Source organism: Schistocerca cancellata, chromosome 8 (genome assembly GCF_023864275.1).
Source record: "Schistocerca cancellata isolate TAMUIC-IGC-003103 chromosome 8, iqSchCanc2.1, whole genome shotgun sequence".
Lineage (NCBI taxonomy): Eukaryota > Metazoa > Arthropoda > Insecta > Orthoptera > Acrididae > Schistocerca > Schistocerca cancellata.
The window spans coordinates 226,032,036-226,059,664 of NC_064633.1; the positions used below are offsets into that span (position 1 = coordinate 226,032,036).

General features: G+C 39.4%; 1 protein-coding gene across 1 annotated transcript in view; it reads left to right on the forward strand.

Moving 5' to 3' along the window:
* LOC126095773 (sodium channel protein para) overlaps nucleotides 1-27,629 on the forward strand; it is a 923,047-nt gene that overhangs the window by 47,563 nt on the left and 847,855 nt on the right. The window contains exons 2-3 of the mRNA XM_049910580.1: nucleotides 13,296-13,451; nucleotides 15,564-15,769. Coding sequence (XP_049766537.1) covers nucleotides 13,296-13,451; nucleotides 15,564-15,769 — 362 coding nt within the window. The remainder of the gene's footprint in view (nucleotides 1-13,295; nucleotides 13,452-15,563; nucleotides 15,770-27,629) is intronic.

Sequence of the window (27,629 nt, forward strand, 5' to 3'; positions counted from 1 at the left end):
TGTTCTCCATATACGTAAATGATTTGGCAGATAGGATGGGCAGCAATCTGCAGTTGTTTGCTGATTATGCTGTGGTGTATGGGAAGGTGTTGAAGTTGAGTGACTGTAGGAGGATACAAGACGACTCATATAAAATTTCTGGTTGGTGTGATGAATGGTAGCTAGCTCTAAATGTGTAAAAATGTAAGTTAGTGAAGGTGAGTAGGAAGGACAAACCTGTAATGTTCGGATGCAGCATTTGTAGAGGCCTGCTTGACAGTCAAGTCATTTATGTATCTGCGTGTAATGTCGCTAAGTGATATGAAATGGAATGAGCATGTCAGAACTGTGGTAAGGAAGGCAAATGATTCACTTCAGTTTATTGGGAGAATTGGAATGAGTTGTTCACCTGTATAGGAGACCACATGTAGTATGCTTGTGTGCCCTATTCCTGAGTACTGCTGAAGTGTTTGGGATCCGTACAAGGTCGGACTAAAGGAAGACATTGAAGCAATTCAAAGGCAGGCTGCTAGATTTTTTACCAGTAGGTTTGAACAACACGTAAGTGTTACTGAAATGCTTCGGAAACTCAAATGGTAATCCCTGGAGGGAAGGTAATGTTCTTTTCGAGAATTAGTATTGAGAAAATTTAGAGAACTGACACTTGAAGCTGACTGCCGCCAACAGACACTGTGCAAATGGACCACGAGGGTAAGATATGAGAAATAGAGCTCATACGGAGGCACATAGCTGTTTTTCCCTCACTGTATTCGCAAGTGGAACAGAAAAGAAAATGACTCTTAGCAGTACCCCTAAGGTGGCTTGTGTAGTATCTATGTAGATTTAGAACATATATTTTGTTCCTGGAATCATCCTAGCCTCAACCTTCGCTAATTCCTGTCGTGTCTTTTCTGTCTTGCACAGCCTTTCAATGCTGCATGTTGCAGCACATCATCATCTCCCTATCATGTCCCTGCATACTCCCGTAGGCAGCACTACAGCATCTTGCCCTAACCCTAAGCTGCTAATCATCCCCCTTCCCATCCCATGCCTCTTCTGTACCCCTACAACTCACCCCAGCTGGTATTGCTGCTCACTGTAGTTGAGTGTCAGTGACCAGTGACAACAGAGGCACCATGTATTTCTGTTTTAAATCTCAAGAAGGCTTTTATCTGACAGCATAGTCTACTTTTAAATATACATTTAAATGTGTCTGTTTGTCACTCAACATCTGCTCTGCATGGAGAGTAGCGATCTGCCCTGATTCATATTGTTATTATTACATTCCAGATTTTCCATTGTTTTATTTGTAACTTTGTTGCTGTAGGACATATGAAAATGTCACTTAATTTGTGGTTCGTAACAGACTGGTAATTTTGTAATAATAACTGTTCTTAACTGACAAGAAGTGGCTCGTGATATTTCCAATAAAATGAATAGATCATATAAATAAAAGAAAGGGAAAGAAAGGAATAACAAATATGTGGACCATTACCTCCAACACAGATCATTGTCTGAATACTTTTAATCCCACATTTATAGTTTTTTCTCCAATCACAAGCTTTTGCAAGACCCTTCAGGCCTTCATATAAACCACTTACAGCTAAATATGTGCCAACATTTTTATTGCATTGTTTGCAAATATTATAGCTGCAGTAGTAAAAGTGTGGAATTGTGCTTTTATGAATGTGTACAAAATAAACTACCAATTAAGATACCAGATACCTACAGTGCAGACTGATATGTTGGGATGTTGGATACTAGTCTGCACCAGTATTTCTACTCAAAATACATCTTTGTAAAAACAGTAAAGAAATTGCAAAATGACCAGAGGACTAAAGGACTGCAAGGCTGAAGAGACATGCATAAATGGGGGAAAGATATACATAACTAGGAGAAAGGTAGATGATGCCTATAGGAAAATTAAAGATACCTTTGTAGACAAGAGGAGCAATAGTGTGAATATGAAATGTTCAAATGGCAAGTCAGTACGAAACAAAGTAGAGAAAGATGGAAGCAATAGACAGGGTGTTTCTGTAAGAGCATGAAAAACTGTAACAAGACATAGAGAATACTCCACTGAACAATTTGAGATAGGGAACCTGTGTTCGGAGAAACCAGCTTAAGGAGATATGGAAGTAAACTTGTCAACGCTTTTTCTAGCATTACTGTTTTCCATCTTATATACAACTAACATGCGTACAAGTAAACATGTTTTGTGCTGTGTATTTATGTGTACATTCTTTATTTCCTGCAAGGAAACAAGGAGGATGAGTCTGATTATTAGGAAATCAAGGTTTTGTTTAGTCTGATTATTAGGAAATCAAGGTTTTGTTTACTTTGCTTGTCCGTAAAGTGACTCTGTTGTATCGTATTTACATTGTCCCATGGCAGAACTTGCTATGATTCAATGACAGACCCATTCATTACTCAGTACTATTCAGAGATGTACATTACAATATGATGGAGCAGTACCAGTATAGTTTCACAGAACTCACCGGCACGCATCTTTTGTATGAGGATGTATGTTGCAATCCTCTCACTGCTGAAAGACTGTACAGGGAACAATTTCCTAACAGGTATCATCCATCATGACGAGTGTTTATTCCTCTCGATCGACAAATGCAGGAAAGAAGAAATGTGGGATCTGCCAACATGAGGACCACTCGCACATCTGATTTTGAAGAGAAGGTGCTGGAACATGTTGCAATGGACCCCAGTACAAGTATTCATCGTATTGCACATGAAGTGGATGCTACACATACTACTAGTGCATGGCGAGTACTCCACAAACAACAATTACACCCATATAACCCACAACAAGTCCATGCAATTCTTGTGACTGACTTTGCACCAACTGTTGATTGACCAGATTTCCTCCAAATTGTGCTGTTTACTGATGACACCTCGTTTGATCTTGATGGTATTTTGAACAGCAGGAATAGCCATGTGTAGCATGAGGATAACCTCATGCTATGGTACAGTCACACCATCAAGTACGTTTTGCTGTGAATACCTGGACTGGCATTGTAGGTGACAATCTCGTTGGGCCATATCTTGCACCTGTCCATCTGAATGGCCACCTGTGCTTGAGGTTTGTGCAAAGAGTTCTACCTGAGTTGTTGGAGAACGTAGCCTTGGCTGTTCATGAGAGTATGTGGATACAACATGATGTGCACCGCCTGACTTCAGTGTGGATGTCCGCAACCATCTCTATGCTGTATTTCCTGGTGACTAGATTGGAAGGGGAGATCTTATTCCATGGCCTGCGAGGTCACCTGACCTGAATCCCCTTGATTATTTCTTATGGGGACATCTTAAGTCCTTGTGTATGAGACCCCAGTGAATACAGAGATGGGATTAGTTGACAGGATCGTAGCTGCCTGTGATGTGGTTCAAAACACACATATTTGTCATGGTGTGTCAGAATCTTGTGTGCTGATGTCATGCTTGAGGTTGATTGCCATAAGTTTCAGCACATTTTGTAAGATACAGTACAAATGGCACTTTCACTGTGTCACTGATGGCATTTGCAGTTAACTGTAACTATTGTAAATAAAAAAGTGCACAGTAATTTTACTCCTATTATCTCCTTAAGCTGGCTTTTCCGACTCCAGGTTCCCTACATCAGATTGTTTGGTGGAGCATTCTCATGTCCTGCTGAATTTTTGCTGGCCCCTAATGAAATACCCTTTAAACAATGAAGGGCTATATAAAGGAAGTATATTTGAAGGTAGTATTATAGGAAGGGAAGAGGAATAAAATGAAGATGAGTTTGGAGATATGCTGCTGTGAGAAGAATTTGACATATCACTGAAATACCTAACTTGAAACAAGGCCCCTAAAGCACGTGACATTTCCTTCCTTGGGAAGTGGGTTAAAGTTTTGCAGGAAGAATGAAAAATTTTGAGGCTTGCCAATGACAATGTTATTGTGTCAGAGACTTGGAAGAGCAGTTCAGTGGATTGAATATTGTCTTGAAAAGTAGTTAAAAAAAGATGTACATCAACAAAAGTAGTGGCATGTAGCCATTTTAGATCAGCTATGACAAAACTATTCCAACTGCTGTGCAAAATATATGAGACAAGTAAAATGCCATCTGACTTCAGTGTAATGATTCCAGTTTTGACTATTACCAGACTGTCAATTTAACTGGTCATGGTTGCAAAATGTTGACATGAATTATTTAGAGAAGAATGGAAAAACTGGAAGAAGACAAACTAATGGGAGATCAGTTTGGGTTGAGGAGAAATGTAAGAACTCATGAGGCAATACTTGACCCTATGATTTATCTTAAAATATAGGTTGAAGAAAGGCAAACTAACACTTATAGCACTTGAGAAAGCTTTTGGAAATGTTGAATGGAATACACTTTGAAATTTAAGAGGTAGCAGGGATAAAATTCAGGAAGGGGAAGGTAATGTACAATTTGAACATAAAACAGACTGCAACTAAAAGAGTCAAAGGACATGGAAAGCAGTGGTTGAGAAGGGAGTCCGACAAGATTGTAGCTTATCCTCAGTGTTATTCAATCTGTAGTTTGAGGAAACAGTAAAGAAAATCAAGGAGAAATTCGGAAGTGGGTTAAAGTTTTGCAGGAAGAATGAAAAATTTTGAGGCTTGCCAATGACAATGTTATTGTGTCAGAGACTTGGAAGAGCAGTTCAGTGGATTGAATATTGTCTTGAAAAGAAGTTAAAAGATGTACATCAACAAAAGTAATGGCATGTAGCCATTTTAGATCAGGTGATATATATTGAGGGACCTATACTAGGAAATGAAACAACTGGCACTTGATGAGCTGGATCAGTTTTCTGTCATAAAAGTGGACAAGGTAAACAAAGAAGATTCAAGAAAGATATAGCATCAAATTTGTACTGGGAAAAAGATCCTTCTCTAAAAAGAATCAGTTGCTGACTGCCAATACAAGATAGGAAAACTAAACCTGAAGTTTTAAATTTTGCCTTTAAGAAATCGTTCATGCAGGAGGATCATATAAACATATCATTGTCTGAGACCATTGCACAGTCTTATATATTTAGAATACAGTAATAAGCAACTGAAAGAGTTGAGAACAAGTAACTTGCCCGGGTCCAGATAGAATCCCAAATGGGGTTTGCCTCCATTTGGCCCCATACTTAGGCTGCATTTATCATAAATCTCTTGTCCTATGCCAAGTCCCAAGTGACTGGAAAAGAAGTGCATGTGACTCCTGTATGTAAGAAGCATAAGAAAACTGACCCATAAAATTACTGACCAATATCCTTAACACTGGTTTTCTGCAGAGTTCTTGATCATATTCTCAGTCTGAATATAATAAAGCTCCATGAGATTGTAAAGCTTCTGTTCATAAATCAGCACAGTTTTCCAGACATCACTCTTGTGAAAGTCAGCTTTTCCTTTCCTCACGTGATGTACTATGAATTATAGGGTAGCAGGCAGATTTGATATTCCTAGATTTCCAAAAAGTCCTTCACATTGTACCCCACAACATGCTGTTAATGAAGGTACGATCATACACAATAGGTTCTCAGATACGTGAGTGACTTGAAGAATTCTTGAATAGTGGGACCCAGTATGGTGTCGTCGATTGTGAATGCTCATCAGAGACAAGGGTATCATCAGGAGTGCCCCACAGAAGTGTGATAGGACAGCTAGTATTCACTTTATACAAAAATGATTTCATGGACAGAGTGAGCAGCAATCTGTGGCTGTTTGCTGTGGTGTACAGGAAGGTGTCGTCATTGTATGACTGTAGGAGTATACCAGATGACCTACACAAAATTTCCAGTTCATGTGATGAATGGCAGCTAGCTCTAAATGTAGAAAAATACACTCCTGGAAATGGAAAAAAGAACACATTGACACCGGTGTGTCAGACCCACCATACTTGCTCCGGACACTGCGAGAGGGCTGTACAAGCAATGATCACACGCACGGCACAGCAGACACACCAGGAACCGCGGTGTTGGCCGTCGAATGGCGCTAGCTGCGCAGCATTTGTGCACCGCTGCCGTCAGTGTCAGCCAGTTTGCCGTGGCATACGGAGCTCCATCGCAGTCTTTAACACTGGTAGCATGCCGCGACAGCGTGGACGTGAACCGTATGTGCAGTTGACGGACTTTGAGCGAGGGCGTATAGTGGGCATGCGGGAGGCCGGGTGGACGTACCGCCGAATTACTCAACACGTGGGGCGTGAGGTCTCCACAGTACATCGATGTTGTCGCCAGTGGTCGGCGGAAGGTGCACGTGCCCGTCGACCTGGGACCGGACCGCAGCGACGCACGGATGCACGCCAAGACCGTAGGATCCTACGCAGTGCTGTAGGAGACCGCACCGCCACTTCCCAGCAAATTAGGGACACTGTTGCTCCTGGGGTATTGGCGAGGACCATTCGCAACCGCCTCCATGAAGCTGGGCTACGGTCCCGCACACCGTTAGGCCGTCTTCCGCTCACGCCCCAACATCGTGCAGCCCGCCTCCAGTGGTGTCGCAACAGGCGTGAATGGAGGGACGAATGGAGATGTGTCGTCTTCAGCGATGAGAGTCGCTTCTGCCTTGGTGCCAATGATGGTCGTATGCGTGTTTGGCGCCGTGCAGGTGAGCGCCACAATCAGGACTGCATACGACCGAGGCACACAGGGCCAACACCCGGCATCATGGTGTGGGGAGCGATCTCCTACACTGGCCGTACACCACTGGTGATCGTCGAGGGGACACTGAATAGTGCACGGTACATCCAAACCGTCATCGAACCCATCGTTCTACCATTCCTAGACCGGCAAGGGAACTTGCTGTTCCAACAGGACAATGCACGTCCGCATGTATCCCGTGCCACCCAACGTGCTCTAGAAGGTGTAAGTCAACTACCCTGGCCAGCAAGATCTCTGGATCTGTCCCCCATTGAGCATGTTTGGGACTGGATGAAGCGTCGTCTCACGCGGTCTGCACGTCCAGCACGAACGCTGGTCCAACTGAGGCGCCAGGTGGAAATGGCATGGCAAGCCGTTCCACAGGACTACATCCAGCATCTCTACGATCGTCTCCATGGGAGAATAGCAGCCTGCATTGCTGCGAAAGGTGGATATACACTGTACTAGTGCCGACATTGTGCATGCTCTGTTGCCTGTGTCTATGTGCCTGTGGTTCTGTCAGTGTAATCATGTGATGTATCTGACCCCAGGAATGTGTCAATAAAGTTTCCCCTTCCTGGGACAATGAATTCACGGTGTTCTTATTTCAATTTCCAGGAGTGTATATGTTAAAGCAGATGAGTAGAAAATACAATCCCATGGTGATCAACTACAGCATTAGTAGTGTGCTACTTGACAGAGTCATGCCAGTTAAATATCTAGGCATAATGTTGCAGAGTATATGAAATGGAATGAGCATGTAAGGAATGTAGTGGGGCTGAATGGTTGACTTTGGGTTATTGGAAGAATTGTAGGAAAGTGTGGTTCATCTGTAAAGGAGACCGTGTTTAGAACTCTAATGTGTTTTAGTGGCGCTTGAGTGTTTGGGATCCCTATGAGGTCAGATTAAAGGAAGATATTTAAGCAGTTTGAAGCCAGGCTGCTAGATTTGTTACTGTTAGGTTCGATCAACATGTGAGCATTAATGGAGATGCATAGAGAACTGAAATTGGAATCCCTGGAGGGGGGGGGGGGGGGGGGGGCATGTTCTTTTTGAGAAACAACATTGGGAAAATTTAGAGAACCAGTATTGGGAGCTGACAGTGTAACAGTCCCATTACTGCTCATGTACATTTTGCTTAAGGACCACAAACATAAGTTAGGACTCATACAGAGGCATATGTACAGCTGTTTTTCCCTTGCTTTATTTGTGAGTGGAACAGGAAGGGAAATGACTAGCGGTGATGCAATGTACCCTCCGCTGTGCACCATATGGTGGCTTGCAGAGTTTGTATGTAGATGTAATAACCTCAAATCATGATACCAGAAAGGATTAATGAGAAACAAAGGATTAATGAGAAACCGTGTTCAGATCTTAATGAAATGACGGCTGGCAAGCAATGAGATCACTATCTCTGACACAACAGAAAGGGCAAATAAATGGATGTGGTTAATTAGTGTCAGCATTTAATTTTATCTTCTTTTTATTTACTCTGGAATACAAACAGTGTGTTGTTACATGTAGATATTGGATGATTCATAGAGGACATATAAACTAAGGGTGATGAGCACCAAACTGGTATAAATTACTCTTGTAGTAACTCGTACTTCTTTAGTCTGGACTACTTTAGTAAATTAATTCTGTAGCAATATACTCTTTTAGTAATTGTTGGAGAGCTCCATTTCTATTTACTTCCTTAGTTGTAATTAAAGTAGTAACACCTTTTTACGAAAGAAGTAAGCTGTGTCTGCGCACTGCTGGCACGTGCATTACGTTCCCTCTCGGAAAATATTGATTGTCGGCAGCCATTATTGCATCACCTTTTGCATAATTTATGTTCATTGCTACGATTTTAGAAGCTAGAAAGGATTATTAAATTGAATTATTAAGATTGGAAAATCTAAATTCTATTGTACTATTAATGATAAGCTCTGTGTACTACGAAAAAGAAACATGCTATTAATGAATAAATCTGTTGTTAACCCGGCCATCTGAGCCACCAACATCCATTGTTGGTTGATGACACATATTAATTTAAGTGCCAGTTTGAGATACAAGCTAGCAGCAACATGGAGGTAGCCAAGAGATGTTCAAAAAGCATACCAGAAAATGAAAAAGAGCAGTTTGCTGAACTGATGAAAAAGTACATATCTACTGTTGACTCTAAAAAGCATGATGTCAACATGCTAAAAAGGAAAAAGGATGCTTGGGAAAAAATACACGTTGAATAAAATACAGGAGCTCTTACACAAAGATCACAAGACCAGCCTAAAAAAATTTGCAAGGACCTGAAAGCGAAAGCAAAGAAAATGAAAGCTGAATGTAATCAAGAACAATTTCAAACTGGCGGTGGAGTAGGTGAGATAAAGATCAACAATATAAGCCAAATGGTTGTTGATCTCATCCGACAAGTTTTCGAGGGGATAGCTGGAGTTAACAACAATGACCCATCTGAAGTTAATGTGATACTTACAAGCAACTTCGATGATGATAACTGCTCTGAAGGTAGCAGTGAAACTATTGCAGGTGGAACTTTATCCCATTGTCATGAACCTCACCCTGCATTCTCTGGTAGGAGCTTATTGGAAGATGTGCTCAGCAAATGAGGTAGAGAACATGCGGTTGCAGTGAAGAACTGAGAGTTGTTGAAAAAAGGCATACAAGCTTCATTCCTTAAAAATGTGTTTAATACAAGAGGAATACAATGCAAAATGTTATTAATAGAAAGACAAAGAGAAATCATGGAACAAGTGCATAACCTTAAAATGGAAATTATGAATAAGTTCAAGAATGTAATGGAGCAAACTTCAGGTTCCAATTCTTCAGCCAGTGTGTTTGAGAAATGTGGGTTTTTGTTAATGAATAAGAAAATATTCATATGTATAAAACATCTTTTATTTCCTTGAATTTTTTTCAAATGGTTAATATTTTGATATTTCTTGTATGGCATAATATTTTTGTTTATCATTTCAGCATTGGTACTAATTTTTGTTAATACCACATTCTAAATTTTATCCGAATTTGCAATATTATAAAATAAGACTTTTTTTGAGAAATAATCGAAACATTGTTTTACTTTGTATACTCAATTAAGAAATAAAATGGTAATGTTAATCCCCTACCTAAAAAGAAGAAAAAAATAACATAACTATAAAATTACACATAAATAAAATGAATCACTTTTCACAGCAGTAGTGACAATCTGGTGGCCTACTTATTCATTTAAGAAGGAAAAGTCTTTACACTATTAATTTTACTAGCAAACTAGGTACAGTGTTAATTATGTATATTAGACCTTCTGAAAGCTTGGCCTACAGCATCTGCTTCTGGTTGAAATGCATATAGTTCAATGTCATTCAACTCCACAGCATCAGAGTGAAACTTCTATTCCAAAGTTGTGTAGAACTGCAGCAGCCATAATAACAATCCCACACTAGTTTGGTTTAAATTGCATTATTTCGGTAAGAATCTGTAAACTTTTCTTCCAAACACCGAACTCTTGCTCTATTACACATCTTGTAGGCATACGGACTCTATTGCAGCGCTGTTCGGCTCCTGTGTGGGCTCGGAACACAGGCGTCATAAGATGTTTGGGCAGAGCATATCCCCTATCTACAACAAGCAACCCATCATATTGTCCATTTACAAATTCTGCAGCAACTCTACTGTTGTTCCAAATGCATGCATCATGCATGGAACATAACCAATGGCTTACCACATTCAAAATCTTCATATTGGCATCATAGATGTTTTGTGTATTGATGGAAAAGAAATTCTTGCGATTTCTGTGTTGTTCTGCTTGTACTCCAGGAGGACAAAGTATGGGGATATGTACACATTCTATGGCCCCTATGACATTTGAGAAGCCACCAGTTCAATAAAATTCCCTTTTGTTCTTTGATAATTTTCTTGGCTCTGTGGCACAGTTACGTACAGTGGCCTTAAGGCAATTAAACTGTTTATCACACTGTTAAAAGCTCTTCCAGCAGAAGTATGATGGAAATTAATGAGATTCCCTGCTACAATTTAATAAGTACCTGTGCAAAGATTCGCAGTTCACAAAGAAGTTGCAGCAGAGGAGACAAAGCAGGGTGCCTGTCAGAATTATGCTGCAGTAACGGCTCCAGCATACCAAGCAGCAACTCAAAAGATTCCTTACGAAATCCAAAGTGCTCTTTGAAATCACTGTCACTATACATCACGAATGAGTCTCTTCTCTGCATTACAACGCTCATTCTTGTGATGTTCACCTCTTCCTCCATCTACATATATTCTTTGTAGTCCAGGTAATCCATAGAATTCAACACTTAAAACACAGAATTCAAAGATCGCACCTTGCTCTCTGCCTTTACTCCTACTACTGCCTAGGAGTAAATTTTGGCCTTATTTCCTCCTTAAGTTACTAACGTAGTAGCGTAATCTTCAATGGTGCTCTCCACCAGTAATGGAGTAAATAAATTTACTTTGGAAGTAAATGAAAAATTTACTCCTTTAGTAATTTGCTCCTTTAGTTCAGTACTATTGAATGGAAGTCGCTCATTTCCTTCTCCTTTAGTAACTTACTACTTTAGTTTCACTTACTCCTGGTTGGTGCTTGTTACCCTAAATACGTTAACTTATTTGAAAGGATTTAAAAAGAAAGATGATGAGACTTACCAAACAAAAGCGCTGGCAGGTCGATAGACACACAAACATACACACAAAATCTAGCTTTCGCAACCAATGGTTGCCTCGTCAGGAAAGAGGGAAGGAGAGGGAAAGACAAAAGGATTTGGGTTTTAAGGGAGAGGGTAAGGAGTCATTCCAATCCCGGGAGCGGAAAGACTTACCTTAGGGGGAAAAAAGGACAGGTATACACTCGCACACACACACATATCCATCCTCATATACACAGACACAAGCAGGTCTGCTTGTGTCTGTGTATATGAGGATGGATATGTGTGTGTGTGCGAGTGTATACCTGTCCTTTTTTCCCCCTAAGGTAAGTCTTTCCGCTCCCGGGATTGGAATGACTCCTTACCCTCTCCCTTAAAACCCAAATCCTTTTGTCTTTCCCTCTCCTTCCCTCTTTCCTGACGAGGCAACCATTGGTTGCGAAAGCTAGATTTTGTGTGTATGTTTGTGTGTCTATCGACCTGCCAGCGCTTTTGTTTGGTAAGTCTCATCATCTTTCTTTTTAAATATATTTTTCCCACGTGGAATGTTTCCCTCTATTATATTTGAAAGGATTTATTGAAATGGGTTTTGTTAATAGTGAGTCATATGCAAATACCCTTCCTGGGTTTGCTGCTGGATAATATTTGCAAATCCCATGACTCATCAATACTACTGTTTGACATCTTCAGGTGATGGTTGTGGTAATAGCTGTTATCACTGCTGGAAGATACGATTTATGATAATTGTGCATCTTGCAGGAATGACAAGCAGCTACCACCAACTAAAGATGTTGAACGGTTGTATCAATGAAGTATTGTAGGATTTGCACAATATTATCTAGTGCAGGTCTGAGAAGTGTATTTGCAACAGATGTGTCAAGAAATCCTCAAAAGTCACAGTGAGTCATGTGTTTTCATTAAAATTTTGGGCATTTCTGAGAGAAATATTTCTTATATACTATACAAGTATTAAGTAATTCTAATTAGAAATAACTCATATTAAGAAACTGTAATTACAGCAACCAAATGAATGACTAATAATTTGCATAAAAGTTTATGAAATGTTGAAAAATACACATTGATTTATATGCAACATGAAACTTTGTTATTAAAGACTTACATTCATAAATTCATCCACTATATAGGAGCAGTGTTTGAAACAGTAGTTTTGATTTTACTCTGTGTCCTTTCTGACCAAAGTTTCACATAATGTGTGTAGCAGTACCTGTACATTATATGTGGGAAAGGAACCATAACATTGAGAAAAGTTAGAAACCAAATTGATAGCTGATAGGTATCATGAAAATCTAATGAAGTTATGCAACATGGTGCAAACAATTAAAAATTATTTTTAAAAAGATTTTCCTTCTGCAAGGAATTTAATTAAATAAAATCCAAGTCTGTGTGAAAGAGGCACAGTATACAGATAAAGGTCTATAGATAATGGCTGAATGCTTCTGGTTTTTAATGGAGAAACTGATTTGTGAAGCAGAACAAGTAGTCTGATGGAAGAGTTATCAATCAGCTTAAAAGGTAATGACAAAATGTAAAAGTAAAATGAAAGAACAGCAGCAACATAGTAACAATCAGAATGATTGCTAACATGCGACACATATAGGCTTAGTTTAGATAGAAACTGAAAGTGTGAACACAGTAAATTTTCATTTTCTCCGAGCATGATAAAGCTTTGCACTTTCCACCACGTGTAACAATATTGCAAAGAAAAAAATGAGAGGGAAAAGGATTTGTAGAGTATGGTACAATAACTTACTTTTTATGCATCATATGTTCAAATAATATCCTTAAGAAGTCTGCTGTAGACTGTCTTGCTTATTTGCAGCCTTATGCCACATATTTGAATAGATTTTAACTACACCTGATGTGTGTGTTAGATTCTGAATGAAATAGACCATAGCGCATGTATACATAGTGTTTTTACATAGACCAAAAAACATCTACATTATGTTCTTGTGATGCCACAATTATTCTCTTTATATGTGTAAGTATTATTTAATACTGTGTTTTCAGGTTCGGTATGAGGACGAGGACGAAGATGAAGGGCCACAGCCAGATCCAACACTGGAGCAGGGTGCACCGCTGCCCGTTCGGCTCCAGGGAGGTTTCCCAGCAGAACTTGCCTCCACCCCTCTTGAGGATATTGATAGTTTCTACCATAACCAGCGGGTACGCAGGAAGGAATTATATTTGTTTACTGACAGCTCCTCACTTTGATGCATATTAAAAGAAGAAAACAAGAAAACATGGGGAAAAGCTGTTCTCTGAACTATGAATTTCTCTACAAAATTAATACTTTCAATCCTGGATAAGTCACTTGCTGCTGGCGTTATAATACAAGCAATTCTCTCAGATCCCATTGATTTATGAATAGCAGATAATGTTAATGTCTAGTCAAATAGTCATTATAATTGTAGCTTTTGATTCATTACTTTTTAAACCCCAAAAAGATACAATGTCAACTGTAAGTTCTAACTCTCATTTACACCCTGAAAAGATACAATGTCAACTGTAAGTTCTAACTCTCATTTACACCCTGAATTTGACCTAATTTAGAGAGTGAGAACTGAAAAGTAGGAATGTGAGTGAAGATAAATGAAGCTATCCTGAATTGGAAACAAAAATATGTTTTATATATATTCTTTGATAATTGATAGCATGCAGAATATCTTGGTGCAAAGTAAGTACAAAATAAATCATCATATTAAAAATTGAATGAAATTTGTACTGATAATTGGAGAATGACATGATTATCGCCTTTAGCTATTGATAAAATCATTGTTTGAACCACCAGTTTAAGTCAGCAGATCATCATTATGGTCTTAAAAGCTTTTACGTAATCATAAAGGCAAATATAAAATCTTGACATTGGTTAATAAAACCAAGAATTTTTCATTGTTGTCACATCATAATATAGATTACATGGAGTCGCCAATCAATAGATTACATCATCAGTATAGAAACTGTGCCAGGCAGTATGCTCTTTGAAGTTAAATCAGCATTAATCGTTTATGCTGTGATTGAATGTATACCTCATAGAACCAAGCAACTGTGACAAATTCATGGTTTTATTATGTGACATCAGCAATTTTATATTTGTCTAATACAGTGGTGTAAATGCTTTTAAGAATCTGACGATGGTTAGCCTACTGAAATTGGTTGTTTAAATAAAGATTTTATCTTGAAAAAAGAGACAGCATTGGTCGTATATTTTTTACTATCGCAAAATCGATTTTCTGTCACTGAGTTACCATCTTCAGTGCTATATTGTATAACTTAAATTAGGATGCACTGTTGTCACTAAGCTTACGGCAATCACATATACGACCAATGCTGTCTCTTTTTTCAAGTATACCTGTTATCTGGTCGTAGTGCACAAGACAACATGGAGTCGCCAATCAATAAAGATTTTATCAGCAGCTCCAGATTTTATCAGCAGCTCCAGGCAGTAATCTTAACATTTTTCAAAGATCAACAAGCTGTGGTGCAATACCTCATGAAAATATATTGGAGCTGATAAATTACTGATGTATTGCTATGGCAAGTGATTTTGAGATGTAAGAACTTTCCAAACTTATTTTTATTTTGAGACAATTTTTCTTGTTGTGTTTATAGACCAGAGATTACTATAACTTTATTTCAAAATTAGATACGACAGGTATTACTTTTATACCTAAAAACAAAGATGATGTGACTTACCAAATGAAAGTGCTGGCAGGTCGACAGACACACAAACGAACACAAACATACACACAAAATTCAAGCTTTCGCAACAAACTGTTGCCTCATCAGGAAAGAGGGAAGGAGAGGGACAGACGAAAGGATGTGGGTTTTAAGGGAGAGGGTAAGGAGTCATTCCAGTCCCGGGAGCGGAAAGACTTACCTTAGGGGGAAAAAAGGACGGGTATACACTCGCACACACACACGTATCCATCCACACATATACAGACACAAGCAGACATATGTGTGTGTGTGCGAGTGTATACCCGTCCTTTTTTCCCCCTAAGGTAAGTCTTTCCGCTCCCGGGACTGGAATGACTCCTTACCCTCTCCCTTAAAACCCACATCCTTTCGTCTGTCCCTCTCCTTCCCTCTTTCCTGATGAGGCAACAGTTTGTTGCGAAAGCTTGAATTTTGTGTGTATGTTTGTGTTCGTTTGTGTGTCTGTCGACCTGCCAGCACTTTCATTTGGTAAGTCACATCATCTTTGTTTTTAGGTATTACTTTTACTTTCACTTATAACAATTGTACTAATATAACAGTTCATTTTTCTTTTTGCAGACATTCGTAGTGGTTAGTAAAGGAAAGGATATTTTCCGATTCAGTGCAACAGATGCCTTGTGGATTCTGGATCCTTTCAATCCTATTCGAAGAGTTGCTATATATATTTTGGTTCATCCCTTATTTTCACTTTTTATCATCACAACAATTTTAACGAACTGCATCTTCATGATCATGCCTACTACACCAGTAATAGAATCAACAGAGTAAGTAATAACATAATTACTTATAGCTTTGGAGATTCCTTTTGTAGAATTTGTGTTTGTAGAAGACTAGTTTCACAGTTTTTTTTTATTATTTTAAATGTTTTGGTAAACTGACTGCCATTCTCAGTTAATGAAAGAAGCAATTCGTTATGAAATAGTTAAGATTAATGGAATGAAAAGAATCACTCATTACCTAAAAACAGTGTGTAGTGAATAAAATTGCTGTAAGCAGAGTAAAGGAGTCAGTCAGTGCACATTTTATTGATGGTTGACTACCTAAAACATGTTTTTGTCGTATGTTTTTCATCTATATTTTACAAAACATTTTTTATCCACTGTTTCATATTTTGTAAAATTCAGAAATACAGAAAAAAATCTGCTAGCTGTGTGCATAACGATGAGATTAATGTTGTCTTTTGACTGAAAATGGACCAGATTGTTGCTTTTTAAAACTGAGGACTTCAAAAAGTTCATACATTGTGCAAAACATGCATTTTTGGACTGTGACCACAAACTATGAGCCATTTGAAAATCAATGCTTTATATCATGGTAAGTGATGTTAGCATTGGAGAAAAAGCATGGAGAAAGATATCCAGCAAAGATTAGTCGATAAATATTCATTTTTTTAAATTCAGACACCTTTTACATGCTGTAATAAAAACGCATTTGTATTTATAAAACAGATATTAATATACTTGTTGTTGAAAATGACCATACCGACAAAATTGTTATTGATTTGTAAAAATGTTTATATCTACTGTTCACTAGAAACAATGGGGAAGTGTTTATGCATTGTTGTAGCTCTTATTGAATTTGGAATTTTTCTCTTTTATTGTGTATTTCTCTCATGCTGCAAGACGAAACATTTCAAAGTGAAAATAAAAGTTTTATTGCAGCATCTACATACATGTGTTTGTCATTCCATCAGTTTCACTCTGATCCATGCCTTTTTTGTCTGCCATTGTATGTTCTGAAAACTTCTCTCTCTAAATACTTATTTAGACCACTGAGATATGTGAATCCATGAATATGTAGCATGATACAGCATGCTTGGAGATAATTAAAAGACAGAAAATCATCAAATGAAAAAAAAGAAAAAAAACTGGAAGAAATCGAATATGAGAGAGAAATTGCTGCGTGAGAAAAACAGAAATGGGATATTGTTCTACGCATACATTACCAGACATTATAAAATAATTGTAATGCATTTGACTGTTTTACTACACCTTTATTAGGTTGTCTTTTCAGAAATACAATGTATTTCGGCAGGACACATTTATATAACGAAATGTGATTCCACACATGCCAACTTTTGATTCTACACTAACTCTGAGAAAACAATGGCAGTTGTACTGAAGTTCTTTGTCAAACCGTAGCTTTCATATGTTATCTGCCGTTAAACTTCCAACACTGTTTTTATCTTTTCATACAAGGTTTTGTGTCGTTGTTGCCTCTGTAGAGTATTGTACCATAGGAAGCAAGGAGAGGACGTTGTTTGGTGGCTGGTATCCTCTCTCTACAACACAACTGCACATATTTATTAACAGGGTTCTTTATTCATAAGAACAATTAAGTTATATCTAAAAACAAAGATGATGTGACTTACCAAACGAAAGATGATGTGACTTACCAAACAAAAGCGCTGGCACGTCGATAGACACACAAACAAACACAAACATACACACAAAATTCTAGCTTTCGCAACCAACGGTTGCCTCATCAGGAAAGAGGGAAGGAGAGGGAAAGACGAAAGGATTTGGGTTTTAAGGGAGAGGGTAAGGAGTCATTCCAATCCCGGGAGTGGAAAGACTTACCTTAGGAGGAAAAAAGGACAGGTATACACTCGCATACACACACATATCCATCCACACATATACAGACACAAGCAGACATATACAGAGGCAAAGAGTTTGAAACTCTTTGCCTCTGTATATGTCTGCTTGTGTCTGTATATGTGTGGATGGATATGTGTGTGTATGCGAGTGTATACCTGTCCTTTTTTCCTCCTAAGGTAAGTCTTTCCACTCCCGGAATTGGAATGACTCTTTACCCTCTCCCTTAAAACCCAAATCCTTTCGTCTTTCCCTCTCCTTCCCTCTTTCCTGACGAGGCAACCGTTGGTTGCGAAAGCTAGAATTTTGTGTGTATGTTTGTGTTTGTTTGTGTGTCTATCGACGTGCCAGCGCTTTCGTTTGGTAAGTCACATCATCTTTGTTTTTAGATATATTTTTTCCCATGTGGAATGTTTCCCTCTATTATATGAACAATTAAGTTACGTATTTTTAAGCAAGTCATTGTGTACAAGCTCTTCTGTAATAGTCCACGTTAGCCTCACTGCTGGTGAAGTACAATTCCCACTATAAACACTACACTCTCATAGCTGGTGATGTGTACTGACAGACGCCAACTAGAATAGTGACTATTCCATGACTGCGGCAGTCTGCGACTGGCTAGGACACCGATGGGCTGGGTGACTGTAACCGACTGGGGCCTCCGGTCCGCAGTGGCAGTCGAGAGGGTGTTGCTTGCGTGTCTGTCTTTGGCATCTCTTGTGATAGACATGCTTGATTCAGCACCTTTTTATCGATCTTCTTGCAACCACTTTGCCAACAGGTGTGGTGACGACAGCTTACGTCAGCACTCATGATACCATATCCCCTGCTAAGTTAAGACACTGCTTACCCAACAGGTTTCTGGTTTTCTGACAAGGGAACCTCCCCATTGCCCCCCCCCCCCCCCCCCCCCCCCCAGATTTAGTTGTAAGTTGGCACAGTGGATAGGCCTTGAAAAACTGAACACAGATCAATTAAGAAAACAGGAAGAAGTTGTGTGGAGCTATGAAAAAAATAAGCAAAATATACAAACTGAGTAGTCCATGTGCAAGATAGGCAACATCAAGTAGCGTGTGAGCTCAAGAGCGCCGTGGTCCTGTGGTTAGTGGGAGCCACTGCGGAACGAGAGGTCCTTTGTTCAAGCATTCCCTTGAGTGAAGAGATTACTTTCTTTATTTTCAAAAAGTTATGATCTGTCCGTTCGTTCATTGACGTCTCTGTTCACTGTAATAAGTTTAGTGCCTGTGTTTTGCGACTGCACCGCAAAACCCTGCGAGTAGTAGACGAAAGGATGTGCCTCTCCAATGGGAACTGAAGACATTTGATTGCTAGGTCATAGGTCAACTGATTCCTCCACAGGAAAACACATCTGCTATATTTTATATGACATTGGTGATGGCATGTGTGTCACATGACAGGAAAATGTTGTTGACCCACCTAACTTGTACACTTGGCGAATGGGTAAAAAGATTCTTGTACCTTGCCCGATTTAGGTTTTCTTGTGGATGTGATAAGAGTTTGTCACATATACTGCAACAAATGAATGCAACAGTTTCACAGTCACACAGTTTTCCCTGTGCTCTGTTAAAACATGTGTTTTTAACGTTTTCAAATTTTTCCGTGTGTAGAGCATCAAACCCTGCATATGTCCAAGCAAATCTGAACATGTCCTGGAATTTTGGAGAGCGAAGTTGATTATGTGTGAGTGCCTGAACTTTGATAATTGACACATGATCACAATCATGTAAACAATACTGCTCTGTGTACCTGTGCAGCTTCGGACGGACGAACAGATAATAATTGTCTGAAAATATAAAAATAAACTTTTCACTCGAGGGAAGACTTGAACCTAGGACCTCTCGTTCTGCACCTACTCACGCTAACCACGGGACCACGGCGCTCCTGAGCTCACTCTGTCCTTGATGTTGCCTATCTTGCACATGGATTACTCAGTTTGTATATTTTGCTTATTTTTTTCACAGTTCCACACAACTTCTTCCTGTTTTCTTGATTGATCTGTGTTCAGTTTTTCAAGGCCTATCCACTGTGACAACTTATAACTAAATCTGTGGGGGGTGCGATGGGGAGGTTCCCTTGTGAGTCACACATGTCAGCAGTATTCATTGTATTGATCTCAGTGTTACATTTAAGGTCATCATAAGATCTATCCCTATATAGAGACCTATATACACAATGTTTTCTGGAGTGATGATCATTATTCATAAAACACACCTCTCTGGAAACGTTTCACTGCCAAGAGCTAGAAGAAGAGTTCTCATTCCCAAGAACAGCATCATCACAGAAATTCTCTACCAGTATGTGTAATGGAGGCCATCTAATGTGTATTCAGGGACTTTCCACATGAAAAGTTATTAATAGTAGTCCACTAAATCATATAACAGCAAAAACAATCAATTATTGATAAAATTATTTTACTATATACTAAAAAATCTACTCACCAAGTGGCAGCAGAACACACACACATAAAAGACTGTTGTGATTAGCAAGCTTTCGGAGCCAGTGGCTCCTTCTTCAAGCAGAGGAGTTGAAGGGGAAGGAAGAAGGGCAAAGGAAAAGGATTGGAGAGGTCTAGGAAAAGAGACAGATTTTGGGAAAGTGACCCAGAACCATGGGTCAGGGGAGACTTACCATACGGGATGAAAAGGAAAGAGTCTTTCCTTCTCATCCCATACAGTATGACATAACTATACTTTTAGTGTAACAGAGGAAGAGTTATAGAAACAGACCAAGGCTGGAATGTGCAAATTGGATTATAGAGGATTTTGGTTGTAATAGTTTATATAGAGGTGAAAAGATTAGTACAAGACATGGAAAGATAGACCTCAGCTTCAGACCATTCAGAGAAGATGCTATCCACATCAGGTGTTACTGGTGTAGTGCTGCCTGGGTTTTCTATGCAAAATGTCTTCGACAGGGCCTTGACAGTCCCATCTGACGTCGCAGATTAACAACAAATTACGTAAGGAAAATGAGAAACAGCATCAGTTGCCAATAATCAGAAAGTGTCTAGAAAAAGAGATATCAATATGGATTCTTTCCCAAGGTTGTGTAGGGGCCAGCAATGGTGAGAAAACAGTGATACACCATCTGCTGACCCAAACACTTAAGGCAGGCCATGACAAAGTGTTCCATCTCCTGATCAGTGCCCAGCCAGAACACTTGACAGTGCACTAACAGTTTTGTATGAGAGGTCCCCCCAAGGACCATGGTGTAATAAACGGAGGACTTTCTGCCACAGAGCCACTGCATCCACTACACGAGGAGCAAACTCGTCCTTTGAAAGGGGAATAATGCCATCCAAGAATCAGAGGTGATAGCACAATCGATAAAAATTCCAAAGCGCAGACGGTCAGGCCACCCATGTTGTATTGTGCGTGTGACCAGCTGGAACATCGGGCCCACCACCACACCAGAGGAAATACGGGAACTGGTGATGGAGAAGTCATCCTCCATGTGCCTCACTCCCAAATCCACTTGAAAACAAAGTAGTTCCTCCTGGTCGTGAAGGGTGAGGGCCTTGGGGAGCCAGGACAGAACATATGTGTTCACATGTTGCAATATGCGATAAAAATGGACCTCATAATTGTACCAGTAGAAGAACAGGGCCCAACACTGAAGACAGTGAACATCCATGGCGTTGTCTGGTAAGAACGCTGATGGGCTAAATGGGGAAACTCAGGGTTTATGGTTGGCATTTAAATGAAGTTTTACTACACACAAAACTTTTTTAAGACATAGGAGGAAGAGCCTCTATTTCCACCTGAGAATAATATTGCTAAGGTGAAGTGAGAGTTTTTTATGCTAAAGCAATTGGCTGTTTGGAGCCATCTGAATGGTGACGGGCCTAGATCACTCCCACATCATACGATGTACTGGAATGCTTCCAAGGGTAGGACCAGATGCTTGCCAGGTCGAAATGTTGTAAGGAATGGTGCAGAGTGAAGACTCTCCTTAAGCTGCACAAAAGCACACTCACATGTTGCAGACCAAATAAAAGTAGCACTTTTTCAAAACAATACATGTAAGGAGTGGGCAATAGTAGCTGCTCTGGGAATACATGTCCAGCTGAACAGTAATCAAAGAATGGAGACTACGTAGTAGATACTCCATGTTAGCGCCTGTCACAATGATATTATCAAGGTAGTTAATGTAACTTGGAACAACAGCCATAACATGTTCAGCAGGCACACTAGTGATGCCAAACATCATCCATTGATACTATAGCCCGCTTCACGTTAGATGGCACTTCCGCACATACAGCTGGAGCAACAGAGAGGTGTGGAGGGGATGGGGTTTCACATGCATGGTGGCAGAGAGTGGCCAAACGAGCTCCGTGTTGCCAAACTGTGTTGCTGCGGGCAAAAGTCATGTTCATTTGCCTTCGGTACATCAGTTATACATTCAAATCTGTGAGGGAATAATATATTTTAAAACTGATTTCAATCATTCGTCTACATGAGAGAAATCTTACTTGTGAGTGTTGAGGTTGTGCTCCACAGCAATTGCCTGTGTGATGTCGGAAGGCGAGAATAGCTGATACAGCTTTTTGAAGACATCAAGAACAATTTTTCTCAAAATGACAGCTGCCTAATGACAAGATCATCAGAAACAGTTGCAATAATTGCCATTTATTGCGATTTGGGCTGTATTATAAGTAAAACATTACAAAATAAACTTAAAACCGAAATCATTATATTTGTTTTACAACTGCTTCTACTCCATACTATTTTTTGAATGTGTGTAATGCACGTATGTGGGTGTGTTTCACTGCTGTTCAATGTGAATCACTATGCGTAAAAAAGAATTACTGGTAGCAAAAGCTAGTGCAAAAGACTATCATAAAAATTGTCAGTATGTTATTATATTTTTTGGCGTCAACAGGCATTGTGGTTTAAACTTACTCGTTTGACATTACAGTGGCAGAACGCATTTATGATCCATCGAACACGCTAACAATTAACCATCTTCAGTGAATAACTTGACAGAATGCTGACTGATAAAGTCGAAAACGATCGATATCTCGACATGTAACACTCCCTTTCATTAAAAAGGCATTTTCCAATTTGTGCAGTGAAAATGACAGGGGTGGAAATACTGGATTTTTTGACGAATTTATCCAGCTGCATTCTCGCAAGTAATACAACAGGCTGGGGAAATCTTAACTTCTCCTTGGGTAATGTGCTGAACATTATAGTCTCAATGCTTCACAGGCTACATATTCCTCATCAGTAAAAGCTAGGAAGTTCTCATGTATAGTGTATGCAACTGATATGTTGACAAAAACGTTTTTAAGCCGTGAGTCTTTAAAATTGCTTTACTTTGTTTCAAAGTCTACATTGTAGTACTATCAGCTATCTGAGTGCATGTCCAAACCATCTGATTGTAAAGTTAGGATGATATGTTCAAGGCTTTTATCCATCTTCACCTCTCTGTGAAAGTCTTATTTCTGAAACTTTTCAGCATGACACACAGCGTGACACGCTGAAGGGGGATACTGTCTATTGCTTCATGCACAAGCCTTCCAGTGTCTGTTATCTTGAAAGTTTTTTTTCTCCCTACATAGCTTGTAACCTGTGCGCAAATTAATTCTATTGGATTATGCTGACAGTAATATATGAGTAAACACAAAACTTTGTGACCATATTCACATGCAAGAAAGTCAAATTTGTTTATTCTGTCGCGTGACTTTTATAAAGTAACGAGCTGCAGGAGTTCAGCATGAGTTTGGCTTATATTGTACGGAATATTTTTATTTTTCAGCCAGTTCACAATATTCCCTTTCCTGATGCTCATACTTGGTCATTTCTCTGTAACAGCTGAATGATAGCTGGCACAGTAATTACAGTGGTCGACTTTGAAACGAGGTATGGCAAGATTTGTTCAGTGAACCACTTCTTGAAAGTGACAGCATTAATTTCCGAATCATAGTCACTACTGTTTTCCTTACACCTAAATACAATTTTCCTCTCAGGAACCAAATCAGAAAAATAGCCAGCATGAAGAATAAGTATCTGAGAACCTTTTCCTAAGGGAACTTTAAAACTGCCAGTAACATCAATCATTTTCATGGAATGTTTCTAATTCATCCATGTTTCATCAAGGTAATACACTGTAGAACTACCTCCTCCTCTGGTATCATGCATCTTTATAACAGATGTGCTTCATCCTGCTTCTACATCACTTCTTTCAATTAAAAACTCTCTTCTAAACATGATTAAAACCATTGTATTTTAAAATTCTTTACATTGACGAAGCACTACCTTTGAAGCCAATTTGCTCAGGCATAATTGTAACAAGTTTTTGTGATGTTGGGTATTCCCTTCTTATATACATTTCAAACGCAGAGCACTTTAAAATATCATTGTCAAAACCATGTATTTGTGTTACAGGTATCTTGTGATTTCGATGATTTTTCACATGACATGAAAACAAATTTTCCTGAGGTTTCTACAGCTCGGATGCTTTTGTTTGCTATTCTCTGAACAATTCTCATGCTGACACATTGTTCTGCAGTTCGTTCTTGAGTCTTCAAAATGTCAAAAATAGAAGTGAAATGATAATTAAATGGACACCCTAGCTGCAAAAAGGCATTGATGTACTGCATTGGGGACATGTTGAAAATGTGTGCCCCAACCGGGACTCGAACCCGGGATCTCCTGCTTACATGGCAGACGATCTATCCATCTGAGCCACCGCGGGCACAGAGGATAGTGCATCTGCAGGGACTTATCCCTTGCACGATCCCCGTGAGATCCACATTCGCAACATGTCCACATCACTACATTCGTAGTGCGCCTGATAGATGTTTGCCCATCTTACTCATTACTCATGGCAGATTAATCTACCAAGTCCCGTACGAGTTCAGGCATAGCGTGTGCGTTCGCACAAGAAGGTCAATGGCCGGGAAGCCATATTTTAACTATATATGACGGTAGTATCTGTTCCCGAAAGAACAGTTACTGTGGATGACCATGCAGCTTTGCTAAGGTGGGCAAACATCTATTAGGCGCACTACGAATGTAGTGGTGTGGACATGTTGCGAATGTGGATCTCACGAGGATCGTGCAAGGGATAAGTCCCTGCAGATGCACTATCCTCTGTGCCCGCGGTGGCTCAGATGGATAGATTATCTGCCATGTAAGCAGGAGATCCCGGGTTCGAGTCCCGTCGGGGCACACATTTTCAACATGTCCCCAAATGAAGTACATCAACGCCTGTTTGCAGCTAGGGTGTCCATTTAATTATCATTTCATTTTTAGCAAAGCTGCATGGTCATCCATGGTTACTGTTCTTTCGGGAACAGATACTACCGTCATATATAGTAAAAATAGAAGTATCACTTTCAGATTCACATTTGAAAAAGTTATAAATAAGACACATAAACCTCCTCAACTGGTTGTGAAGCATCTGCATCTACATGATTACTCTGCAATTCCCGAGCGTGCAGCAAACATGTACACATTTATCTTCCCTTGCGAGCTGTAATTTCTCTCATTTTATTATGACGAACATTCCTCCCTATGTAGGTGGGAGCCAACAAAGTATTTTCACACTCTCAGGAGAAAGTTGGCGACTGAAATTTCATGAGAAAATCCAGCCACAATGAAAAACACCTTTGTTTTGATGATTGCAACCCAAATTCGCACATCATATTCATGGCAGTCTCTTCCCTATTTCGCAAAAATACAAAACAAGCTGCCCTTCTTTGAACTTTTTCAATCAATTCTATCTGCTGTGGATCCCACACCTGACAGCTACACTGCAGAAGAGGGCGGAAAAGCATAGTATAAGTAGTCTCTTTAGTAGACCTGTTGCATTTTCTAAGTGTTGTACAAATAAATCTTTGGTTTGCTTTTCACACAACGTTATTTATGCGATATTTGCATTTTAAGTTATTTGTAATTGTAATCTCTAAGTATTTAGTTGAATTTATAGCCTTTAGAATCTTGTTTTTTGTCCTGTAAACCGAAATTAGCAGATTCCTTTTACTATTCATGTGGATGACTTCAGACTTTTCATTGTTTAGAGTCAACTGCCACTTTTATTACCATATAGATATCTTGTTTAAGTCATTTTCTAATGTGTTTAAATCTCTGATGTCTTTATAAGACGGTAAATCACATCATCATTTCCAAACAGTCTAAGAGGGATGCTCAGAATGGCTCCTAAATCATTTATTAGGTCAGGAACAGATGAGTGCCTGTAACACTTCATTGAAAACGCCAGATACCACTTCTGTCTTACTTGATGATTTTCCATCGATTACTACTTGTAGTGATCTTTCTGAGAGGAAATCATGAAACCAGTCGCGTGACTAACACGATACTTCATAGGCATGGACTTTAATTAAAGTTGTTTGTGAGGAACTTAACGTTTATTGCCGTCACATGAAATTTCCATTTAAAGATCACTCTAAAACATTTACAGATACACATTCTCAGCTATACTACTATAAGAAAGTAACATCGACATCTGAGTGAATAATTCAGTCGCTCTGTGAATAAAACTGCATTGTTGCAAAATACGGCAACAGCGCAGCAGGAGGGCGAGAGACTCTCGCAGACCAGTTTATTACTCGTGGCTAGCTGCTCAGAAAGAGAATGAATCTTATTGGCTACTAACAGTTGATGGTGGGGCTTGCGCAGAATGGCTGAAAATAGGGCTGCGTTCCAACATTACGTGAGCTATAGTAGAGGCTAAAAGGTGAATTAACCACAAGCAACTGTTTTAATGCCTCATCCAATGGAATCTGAAGGTCAGCTTCAGCCAAGTCAATTTTTGAACAGAATTGGCACCTAGTCAGCATTGTGAGCAACTCCTCCATTGAGGCAAGGGGTAAGTGTATATGACTGCCTGTGCATTAATATTGACGTTGAAGTTGCCACAGAGCTGAAGCTGATTGGAAAGCTTCTTTTTGGTAACTAAGGGTGTAGCCCTTTCACTTGACTAAATTGGTCTAATCACTCCCAGTAATGGTATGTGATCCAGCTCCTTCTTAATGTGATTATGTAAAGCTACTGCTCTGTAACTGCTGAAAAGCTGATGTCATTTTTTGCAACCATATATTAGTCTTACAGATAGATTTAACTGTTAGGAAGTCTTTTCTTAAGGTATTTGTCTGGAGTGTAGCAATGTGTGGAAGTGAAGTGTGGTAGATAAATAATTTAGACAAGAAGAGAATAGAGGCTTTTGAAATGTGGTGCTACAGAAGAATGCTGAAGATTAGATGGGTAGGTTGTATAACTAATGAGGAGGTTGTTGTTGTTGTGGTCTTCAGTCCTGAGACTGGTTTGATGCAGCCCTCCATGCTGCTCTATCCTGTGCAAGCTTCTTCATTTCCCAGTACATACTGAAACCTACATCCTTCTGAATCTGCTTAGTGTATTCATCTCTTGGTCTCCCTCTATGATTTTTACCCTCCATGCTGCCCTCCAATACTAAATTGGTGATCCCTTGATGCCTCAGAACATGTCCTACCAACCGATCCTTTCTTCTAGTCAAGTTGTGCCCCAAACTCCTCTTCTCCCCAATTCTGTTCAATACCTCCTCATTAGTTATGTGATCTACCCATCTAATCTTCAGCATTCTTCTGTAGCACCACATTTCGAAAGCTTCTATTCTGTTCTTGTCCAAACTTTTTATCATCCATGTTTTACTTCCATACATGGCTACACACCACACACCATACAAATATTTTCAGAAACGACTTCCTGACACTTAAATCTATACTCGATGTTAAAAAATTTCTCTTCTTCAGAAATGCTTTCCTTGCCATTGCCAGTCTACATTTTATATCCTCTCTACTTCGACCATCATCAGTTATTTTGCTCCCCAAATAGCAAAACTCTTTTACTACTTTAAGTGTCTCATTTCCTAATCTAATTCCCTCAGCATCACCCGACTTAATTTGACTACATTCCACTATCATTGTTTTCCTTTTGTTGATGTTCATCTTATATCCTCCTTTCAAGACACTGTCCATTCTGTTCAACTGCTCTTCCAAGTC